The sequence below is a fragment of the Benincasa hispida genome, chromosome 8 (genome assembly GCF_009727055.1).
Source record: "Benincasa hispida cultivar B227 chromosome 8, ASM972705v1, whole genome shotgun sequence".
NCBI classification, from domain to species: domain Eukaryota; kingdom Viridiplantae; phylum Streptophyta; class Magnoliopsida; order Cucurbitales; family Cucurbitaceae; genus Benincasa; species Benincasa hispida.
In genome coordinates, this window is record NC_052356.1 from 53,941,827 (window position 1) to 53,952,792 (window position 10,966).

Below are 10,966 nucleotides of genomic sequence, written 5' to 3' on the forward strand. Positions count from 1 at the left end.
TTCTACTCTTTTGAAACTCGAATGCTCAAATCACCTCCAAATTACCTTAAGTTAACCATGTTTCTCACCAAATGATTAATTCTACCTTCTAGTTGCTCGGTACCTACAAAAATAAGACAATTAACACATAAAATTCATTAACGAGCCCAAATTAACCTAAGAATTATAGCTCTTTTTTAGAGCTATGAGAGAACTTGTTCAATAAGGAAACATATTCCTTGTAACTTTTTATTCTTGTTTGATAGGGAAGCATATCCCGTAAATATGTTTTTTGTTTAATAGGGAAGCATATTTTCTATGTAGCCTCATACTCAAGAACATTTTGTTTAAAGAAATGTTGATTGAGTATGAAATTTTTAATATCTTGAGAAAAAACAATTTCTTCTAAGATAAAGTTGGCCTTAAGCTTTGTTGGTCGGCTTTGGCCTTAGCCTTGGAAGGGCCTTGTCCTTGGCCTAAGATGTGTTAACCTTTGGTTTGGCTTTTTTTCGATCAAACTTCACATGTTAGTCTTTTGTCTCTCTGATGTGCTCCTCGACCCGACCTCGACCTCCACTTCAACCTTAGACATCTCTAGATCTTGAGCAACTCAGCTTTCCAAGGTTAACCTGGCCTTAGACTCGAATAGTTAGGGTTTTCATAACCTCCTAAACATTAGGATGAACCAGGTAGAGATCTCAAAATCCTAATGTACGGAGGGTCAGCCTTACTCTACTACTTTCCACAGTACTTATGTGTACTTGGATGTATATGGATGGTGAAAATATTTACCTTGATGCATTTAAGGTCATCCTCGGTCAACTCCTTGTGAAATTTTAATCGCAATTCATATTCCATTAATAATTTGAGCCTTAGCCTCGACTTGGCTCTTTACTTCAACTTGGTTCTCCTTAGCCTCTACTATCTTCACTCTAACTTATTCTCCTTGGCCTTAGCATTGGTTGCTCAGCCTTTTCTTTTTGCTTTAACTTTGGTCTTTTCAGCCTTAGCCTCAACCTCTACTCTTCGTTTCAACTTGGTCTTCTTGGCCTCAGTTTGATATCCTTGGCCTAGATGATAGTTACAGCCTCGACTTCTACTCTTGGCCTCTACCTTGATCTTCATTCAACTTGGTCTCCTCGACATTGGTAGCTTAAACCTCTTCCTTTGCCTTTAGCTTAATCCATCCTCAACTTGGCATTGGTAGTCTTAGCCTCAGCCTCGACCTTTTCCTTGGTGTTGATCGTCATAGCCTCAGCCTCAGTCTCGTCTTTTGTAGCCTCGATCTCGACATTGGTAGTCTCGACCTCGGCCTCAGCCTTAACTCAAGTCGTCTTGAACTCGATTTTGATTCTTTGATATGTTGGCTTTTTTTTATTTTGATCACTGGGATCTAATTCACCCATGGCTTCCGCCTTCAAAATTTCTTTTATAACATGATTACAAGAATTAAACCATCATGAACTGATTTTCTTAATTTTGCCAAGATCTCAATATTTGGAAAGGTAGATCCCTCTCTTCCCCACAGACGGTGCCAACTATTGATGCCAAATTTTGGCTAAAGGAAAAGCACCTGACCTCCACATGATATCAACAGTAAATTTGTACTTTTTGGGAATATAGGACCTACAAAACAAAGAAAAATAGCTTTGATGCCTAAGTCAGTAAGAGAATAGTAGAATAGAAAATAAGTCAAAAGTTTAAGTTACCTCATATGCAGATAATGATGTATTTATAGGAGATTTGATCTAGGATTTATCTTAGTCCAAATAGGATTAGAGTATGAGTTTTCCTAATCCTAGACGAGTTAGGTATCTCTCAAGCCAAATGGGCCAGGAAGTTCATTTAGCATGCCCTGTTTATTAACTCTGAGCCTTGACCTCGACCTTATTCTTGGTCGAGGTCGATTGGCCCAACATCCTTGACAGGCGCGCTAGGGTTTTACCGCTTGAGGCCTAGCTATGTTGGGTCTTTGGCCATTGGGTTAACATGAGAAGATCAAGGCCGACCAGGCCCAATTTGTCCTTGAGTTTATCCCTTCAGTATTCTCTTTCTTTCCTTTGACTATTTTACCTTTGATTTCAGAATCTACCCGTAACATTAATATTGCGGGAACTGAAGCGATAAACAAACTTTTTTTTTCTATTGACAATATAGGGGGCAGGACGTCTAATTTCGAGATTGATATTACATACTTGAGATCATTTGAGCTATACTTATTTTAGCGAATCGATGAACAATTTGAAGCTTGCATTTCTTTCAAAGTAAATTACCTTTTAACAATTATATTTAATTGCATAGGACTTTCTGCGAGTGAATAGGCATGTTTTACCATTTTTAGGTCGGATCTCCCACCTTGAAATTGATAGTAAAAATTATGTGAGTTTAACTAGGTTCATATTAGCTTTCTTGAGTTATTCAAAACCAAAAGTTCTATTTTTATCATTATTAAGAAAAATATTAATTTATATTTAATTTGTATCAATTTAAACCCTAAATTAGAAGTAAAGATTAACCTAATAAGCTTTATTAAAAAAAAAAAAAAAAAAGATTAGCATATGGAGTTTAATATTCATATCATTTCAATTTTATAGGTATGGATAACAAATTTAGATGGTGTAATTTGCATGCGTGTCATTGATATATGAAAAATTAGAGATAGGTCAAAATTCTTGAATTTGACTTTTTTTGTATATTATGAATTCCAAGTTTGACCTTTTAATAAATTCACACTATTTATTCTTATTTTTTCTCCCACTTTAGTCTCTTCCAAGCTTTTATTCCCATTTTTCTCCCACTTTTTTCTCTTCTATCATATCTGCAAGGTAGTTTTCGGTCTTTTCAATCCATTCTTCTTGGCTTTTCATCTTTTAGAAAATTTATTATAAAAAAAATTGTTGGTCAATTGAATTTTTGTTTGTTTTTGTGTAAATAGTTGTGGGTTAATTGACTAAAATCAAGTAATTCCAGTTTTTAAAAATTCCAGTGTAAGTTTGAGATAGATATTTGAGATGTGGTTTTAACCTTTTAAGTGAATAATTTTGTTTAAAAATAACTAAGAAAAATAATGCTATGAAATTAATAGGTGGGCTTAGCATTAAAACTCATGTATTTTTAAACCTTTTAATTTAGATGAAAAATGTGTAGATTGATGGTATGACTATCGTTAGCATGTTGATAACTTGCTTCTTGATCCTTCCTGTCTTCATGTTAAATGTATTTGCAACTCAATGCTATCATCACATTCTCTTAGAGTAAAGAGGGAAAATGTGAGATATTAATAGTATATCTTAAAATAATCAATATTTCAAGTGTGTGGACAATAAATCTAATATCAATCAACATTCAATCAATAACTTATTTTAAAGTAAAATCTGTGTGTTTTATTTTATAAGCATGATATTTCAAGTGTATCAATTCTAAACATGTGTGCTTTTACCCATTTTCTTCTCTTTCATATATATATATTGTTTCAAACTTCAAATTGCATATTAAAACCAATAAATCAAAATTTCTTAATTCAATTCTAAATTTCTAAATTCCAGACTTTTCAAATTTTCTAAATCCTAAATTATCAAATTGTTTGAAGTAGTAAGCAATCAGCAAAAGAATTTGCACTCTAATTCATTAATTTTAGCATCAAATCAAATATGTTCATAGAATATCGAGAGGTTTCATAATAACTCACTTTTGAAGATTTTAATTCACGAAATCAGCTACAATCTCCTGAGCTACAAGGTGTAGACTACCAATAGATCTTCCCTACTATTTTCTTATATCTTAGATTGAGTTGTGAGACTCAAAATGAATTGAATTTAGGGAGGAATTTGAGAGGAGATAAGAACTTTCTGCAAAAACTTAAACTTCTTCTTCAATCTCTAAAATTCAGAAATCTCTGCTTTTGCATGCCAATTTCTTAGCTCAATCTTCTGAGTTTTATTCATCTTCAGCGTGCTGAGGGCCTTAATCAAATGAAGACACCACCTACTTCACCAATTTAGGTAGATTTAAAGTGGAAGCTAGTTGTTCATGAAGTGGGGAAAACCCACTCTTATTGGATTTTTCCCAAATTCATTTTCTTGTTTTAATTTTGAAATTCTCTTCAAAATTAAAACCAAATTTCAGTTTTTAGTTCTTTAATTAAACTGAAATTTTACTAATTTTACAAAAATTAATTAATTTTCAAATAAAATTAATAATTAATTAAATAATTTAATTAATTTAATATCGAATATCTAATTAATCAAATACCAGTTACACAACCATGAATCCCTATTCATGTAATTAATATTTAAATCAAATTTAAATATTATTTGATTCTCCAAATTCGTTTAATTTGATAATTAAACGTGTAAATATATTGCATATAATTACTAATTCCCTTAATTCAAATTTGAATGTTTCGAATTTACTCATCACGCCATTCTATCCTAAAGATCATGAGCTCCAACGATCCAAGATTAGATGGCTAAACTCTTTAACCTAATTAACAACCATTTGTTAACTACTAGGTCACTCCACTAAAGCCTAGAAGTTGCACTCTCCTCATGCTAGATATATCGTGTCCACTCGATATAACCATCATTACTAAGTTAACCCTTCACAGGTTGTTCGTAATAACGGTTGGGTCAATAATTGTTTTACCCCCAAGATTATCTCTTGTTTCTTAAGTCCCACTGATCCTCTAATGAACAATTAGTTTGAGATCTAATCATAAAATCGGGTCCCTCTCGGGTCAATGAGAGGGTGAGACCCCTTGTTCAATACCTAGAGTCAGCACTTAAGAGAGCAACCTCTCTACTATCCCTAAAAGCATGTAGGAGTGAATTTCGTCTTGCACTCTATGTCTCTAGCTATCTACCCTGTATTACCCTTAAAATGAGAGGCTTATTGAGTCGGCGTTGTTGAGCCAACCCTCACCCATGAAAATCTAAGAATAATCTCGAATAAACAGAAGTTCATAGTTAGCTCAGGATTAAGGTTAAGTTACCTAGGTCATTGCTTTGAAATAGTTAGTCTTAAACAGTAAATAGCGTTATAAAGTAAAAGTGACTTATTTCTTGGTTCGATCTTATACAAACTCTTTACATAGGATGCCCCCACTCCTCATACCTCCACATTAATGAATCAGGATCACTTCGTTTGTAGTACTTTACAACATTTGTAACATCTACAAAGTGGGACACATCCGATAGTGTCACCATAATAAAGTACCAAACCTTATTTGTATACTATAGATCATTTTGGCCATCTACTCGAACATGATCCAGTCTTATGTCTCCACATAAAGTTCAAGTATTCATGTAATAGCCATGGATCTTAGTTTATTGGAATTAGTCTATACAAGTGCAATTTACATATTCAACAACAATTTGATTGAAAAACTCACAATAACATCTTTATTGTAAATAGAATATGTTTAAAATTACAAATGGACATACAACCCAACACAACTCATATCAAACTACGTCAAATAATTGTGTTATCAATTATCCCAATTATGGCTCCAAACATCAAATAGAAATTTCATGATAATTAGATAGTAAAATCACAGAGTAGTCAGTATCAAATAGCAATTAGATAGCAATCGGTATCATTGGTTGCTATTTGATTGTTGTAATCAGACAATAATCAGGTAACGATTAGTGTCATTGTCAATTTGACAGTCATTATCATATTGCAATTTGTATCATTGACAACCAGTATTAGATAGAAAATCAATATAAGATAGCAATTAGATAACAATCAGTATCAAATAGCAACCAAATAGTAATTAAACAACAATCAGTATCATTGACAATTAGAATATCATACAGTAATTGGATAACAATCATATAACAATAAATGTCAAATGAAAATCAGATAGCAATCACATAATAATCAGATAGAAATCAGATCGCAATCAAATTTCAGGCAGAAGTTGTGAATTATGTCCGCATGGGTGGGATTTTCCATATTTTAAAAAAAAATAAAAAACTAAGGACATTCAAAACAAAACGTTCTATTTTTATTATTAAGAAAAATATTAATGTATATCCGATTTATATCAATTTAACTCTAAATCAGAAGCAAAGATTAACCTACTGAGCTTTATTAAAAAAGATTAGCATATGAGGTTCAATATTCATATCATTTCAATTTTATAGGTATATCAATAAAATATCCATATAAAAACATTTCGTAAATTTAAAAATTTTATAAAAATTATTTAAAATAATAATTAGTTTTTTTATTTCACAACTAAGTTATAGATTTGACAGTAATATTCATATTCATATTTGTGATTAATTGATAATTTTTTCAAAATTTTTTTAATGATTACTTTTAATAGATATCTCAAAATCAATTAATCCGTAATCTCAAAATCAATTAACCTACAATATCGATGAGGATAGATCTATATTTCAATCAAGTTATGGAGGAAGAAGTAGAATCAGCGCGGCACTCTAGTGTATACTTCTTGACATCTTCAACGAAGCAACAAGTATATGGCAAGCGAAATTGATTTGGAAATCAAACAAATTATTTTATATTGGTTTAAAATACCTTTTTTTTATTATTTCTTGTCCAAAATAGATGGGGGCATATGATGAACCATGAGCCAAGTCAAATACAAATTATGCAAATTAAATATAATGTATTTTGTCATTATTATTCAGATAATTACTTTGAAATGATTATTGATCAATCTAGTTTGACTTGAATATGTCAGTCAATCAAATTCTATTCGTGAAATTTTGTGGTCCACATTCCAACATTGCCAGACTTTTCAGGGACTATAAAGTTACCATTTAAAGATTCAAAGGCCTCATTTTCACGGTAAATCATACATGGTTATGTTTGATTAACAAAGAGATATATTTGAGAGTGATAATTTCCAAAATTATTGGGCAAATATTTTTAATCATCCAAAATCAATTTTAACAAATAATTCGTTTAAAAGTGTAAAATTAAACATTAAAGTCATTCTGAGTGATTAAGGCAACGTTTTATAATAATTTTAAATATGATAAAAAGTGATTTTCCATTTCAAAATCACTCCCAAACATACAATTAACTAGCCGAAGATAGACTTACATAGAAAAGATATAGTAGTAAAATGGCCAAATTACAATGCAATGCATTTGAAAACGTAGAATGAATGATAGAGAGTCGAGTCATTTAGAATCCATTGCAAAGTGATTTTATTATTTACTAACGTCCTTGTGGTAGTGTAAAGGTCACTTCATTGGAAGAGGAGATCTCAGTCGATGATTTATCCGTCTTTGAAATCATTCGTTCTGTGTAGAATCCAGGTCGTCGAGGAGGAGATAATAACATATTTTCAGTCTCTAACATTGAAAGTACTGACCACATGGTTGGTCTTTCATCTGGATCTTGTTGAACACACAAAAGTCCTATTTGAATGCATTGTAGCGCTTCAGAAGGTTGGAATTCATCCTCCAATGTTGCATCCATTAATTCCAAAGCATTGCCTTCATCCCAAAGCTTCCATGCCTATAGATTTCTCAACTTGGGTTAGTTTCCATGCCTATAAAGTGTCTAATTTGAGGTAACATGCATTAGTTTGAAACAATGTCATTGATACTCACATGTCCAAGAAGATTAAGCTGATGATCTGGATGGACGAAGCCTCTGTTCTTCTTACCACTAACTATTTCCAAAAGAATAACTCCAAAGCTAAAGACATCTGATTTCAACGAAAAACATCCATCCAGTGCATATTCGGGAGACATATAGCCACTGCAGTGGTATCATTCACTTGTTTAATAATTTTATCCCACAACTCATTAGAATAAAATCTATGAAAGAATGTGAGGAAAAAATGTTGCAACAAGTAAAACTGTCTAAATACTTACAAGGTCCCAACAACTCTTTGGGTTTTTGTCATAGTTTGGTCCTCGGGAAACATGCGTGCCATTCCAAAGTCAGAAATCTTTGGATTCATTTCATTATCTAATAATATATTACTCACTTTAAGATCCCGATGTATGATTCTAAGTCTTGAATCTCTATGAAGGTAAAGAAGACCTCGAGCTATCCCAATTATAATGTCCAATCTCTTTTGCCAATTAAGTGAAGATCGCCTCTCTTTATCTAGCATCACAGTCAAAAGAACATAAATAGATCGATCATGAATTAGAAGTATCCATTAACATCTATTCAACCAAAGGAGCACAGAGAGAAATGGCACCAACCAAAGAGGAAGTTGTCTAGACTTTTGTTTGGCATATATTCATAAACCAGTAATGTTTCTTCTTGATGAATGCAGAAACCAAGAAGCTTGACAAGATTTCGATGTTGAAGTTGGGAAATCAATAAAACCTCATTTTTGAACTCGCTTTGTCCTTGACCAGAGCCCTCTGCCAACCTTTTTACTGCAATTTCTTGTCCACATGGAAGCTTTCCCTGTATTGTACAGCATATGTATGTGCTAATGTGTGAGTTCATGTGCAATAAAAACATGATCTTCTCAAACAAAAAATTCACTGAAAAAAAAAAAAGACAGATTGCTTAGTGAGAAACACAACTTGAAGATTATGCTATGAAGCTTATTCAACAAAGATCTTAGCAAGAAAGAACACCTTGTATACAGGACCAAAACCACCTTCCCCTATCTTATTGGAAAAAGAAAAATTATTTGTGGCAATCTCAATCGTTGAAAAATCATAGAGTGGCATCTCAACTTCATTCTCTTGATTATGAATTTCACCTGCAGTGATCCCATCACAAAATCTGAAGATAAGAAACGAAAATGAAAGCATAATGAGCAATTAACAGATTACTGATATACTAAAGTTGAAGGAACTTTTACCTCTAACGTTCTTCCTTCTACGCCAGAGGATAAAACAAACCACTAAAACCAAGAAGCCTATCAGTGAAGCCACAGACACACTAACAGCAATTACAAGCTTCCTGTTGTTCGAGTCTACAAACAAATGAACCATCATTGTTATAATCTTCTCTTCACATACACATTAACAAAAGGTTGAAAAGAGATACTAGAATGGAAGGGTTTACAATTTGATACCTAATTCAGAAACCGCCACTCTCACATAGATATCCTGTCCATTTTCAGGAACAAATCTAGCATCAATCAATTGCTTGAACCAAGTGACACAGCCATAGCCGCCTGTAGAAAGTTCCATTATTCCATAAGCCAAGCAAGAGCAGTTATTCAAGCACGCCGCCTCGCAATCAACAATGCTTGTATTAACATTCACCAAATACCCTGACGAATCTGGCAATTTCACACTGCGGATTCTTTTAAACCCTTCCCCATTTCTGCAAGTTTGATTGTCCTTTCTAACGCAGCCATCTGTCCATCTAAACCTTTTCCAATCATCAGGCGATTTGGGTTCAAACCCAACCATGCAATTGCATTGTGGAGTAAGGGAAAATGTACAAATACCAAAATTCCCGCAGAGTCCATAGTCGTCGCAGCGATCCCCTGGCAATGTATACAGAGGATACCAATCTTTTCTACCATCGTCCCAATAAACTTGATGCAATGTTCCAGCTGCATCAAGTGCAAGTTTTACAATCAGACTACTCGCAACGATTGAATAAGTTACTTCGTCGGCTGTGTATTCGAACTTTGGAGAATAAACTGCGGTATCTCTGAGAGGAGCGCTACCACTGAACCTATTACCGTACCATGGGCCGCCCCGGTACGTTATGATGGGTCCCTTGCGAGTTACCAATTGGGGAAGCCCATTAAGGTCCACACTGTAAGTGAAGTCCCCAAACGACGGATCGTTTGAGCTTTTCCACGATCTTAACTTCCGGTTCAGGCGGGTTTTGGAGCTCCAACCCAGTTTCATGCCCGGTAACAGAGTATCAGAGGGGTAATCGAAACTCTGCCACAGATAATCTTCAGATCCAGATTCTTTAACGACCCAATTACCTGTATCTAATAGCTGAGCTACTGGTTTTTCCGCTGATCCTGGAGAAGTGGAAGACCATAAAATTCCATCTGTTTCGTTGAGAAGTACAATGTTTCCTCTTCTGAATTCTAATTTGGCAGAAGAATTTACAAGTGGGTTGTCTCTGTTTGCGACCCATACGATAGTTTGTGGGATGTTGTTGAACCATATTCCCAAATACTGAAATTTGGAGCCTTGGGGAGTGAAGATTCCCAATACAAATTTCTCTTTAGCTGAAATTAATATCTGGGTACTACCATTGATGGATTCCCCTGCGTTTATGCTATCGATTGCTAATGATTTTGTTGGAAACACAGCTATGGTCGTCAAGAGAAAGAGAAAAGCCGAAAGCTTGAACCTGTAAATCAGTTCTCCCATGGCTTCTTTCAGATTCAAAGCATGTAATTTGTCATTTTGACCTGAATATCAATTCATGTACGTTGTGAAATAATTCAACTTTGATTTTTAATTTTATCAGCGAGGTTCATCATGTATCTTTTGACGGTACTCTTAAATTTGACAATATCAAATATAATATTGTCATCGTCATTCTATATTCTAAGGAATTGGATTTTTATATAAAAATACTCTCAACTTTGCTTCCTATCTTAAAAGTATATTTACTTTTTCAACGGTGTAATAATACCTTCTACCTATAAATTTTTTATGTTTCAAAACTATCTCCAGAATTTAGAAGTTAAAATCGACGTGATAAATGATGTGGAACGATATAGAGATAATTAAGAAACATGTTTCATTTAAATTTCAAGCAACAATATAAAAATACATCGATTTGTAGAATTTTGATGGATATCTCAACAATTGCAAGACATGGATTTGTTAATTTATATGTCCATTTCATTATAGTCATAAACATGACTGAAAACAAAGAAACACATGGAAATCTATAAAGCACAAATACAGATACCGCTACACGATACGGATATGATTGGATACGACGATTCGTCAATTTCTAAAAAATTAAGATACGAATACATCTAAGGATACGTCACTTTTTTATATATTTTTTTAATATATATATTTCTAAAAAACAAGGATAC

At 33.3% G+C, this 10,966-nt stretch overlaps 1 protein-coding gene across 1 annotated transcript; it reads right to left on the bottom strand.

Moving 5' to 3' along the window:
- Positions 1 to 6,952: 6,952 nt before the first annotated feature.
- On the bottom strand, positions 6,953 to 10,370 carry LOC120083377 (G-type lectin S-receptor-like serine/threonine-protein kinase At4g27290). The gene is made up of 7 exons (XM_039039116.1): positions 9,011 to 10,370; positions 8,795 to 8,908; positions 8,565 to 8,692; positions 8,178 to 8,388; positions 7,839 to 8,076; positions 7,572 to 7,722; positions 6,953 to 7,476 (listed from the first exon to the last, which is right to left on the bottom strand). The coding sequence occupies exons 1-7, from the start codon at positions 10,281 to 10,283 to the stop codon at positions 7,174 to 7,176; spliced, it is 2,418 nt and encodes an 805-aa protein (XP_038895044.1). The 5' UTR covers positions 10,284 to 10,370; the 3' UTR covers positions 6,953 to 7,173.
- Positions 10,371 to 10,966: the final 596 nt, after the last annotated feature.

Coding starts and splice junctions, on each gene's coding strand:
- LOC120083377 (XM_039039116.1), bottom strand. CDS start 10,283: ATGGGAGAACTGATTTACAGGTTCAAGCTTTCGGCTTTTCTCTTTCTC. Junction 8,909..9,010: donor AGTGGCGGTTTCTGAATTAG/GTATCAAATTGT, acceptor ATTTGTTTGTAG/ACTCGAACAACAGGAAGCTT. Junction 7,477..7,571: donor AGCTTAATCTTCTTGGACAT/GTGAGTATCAAT, acceptor AGAAATCTATAG/GCATGGAAGCTTTGGGATGA.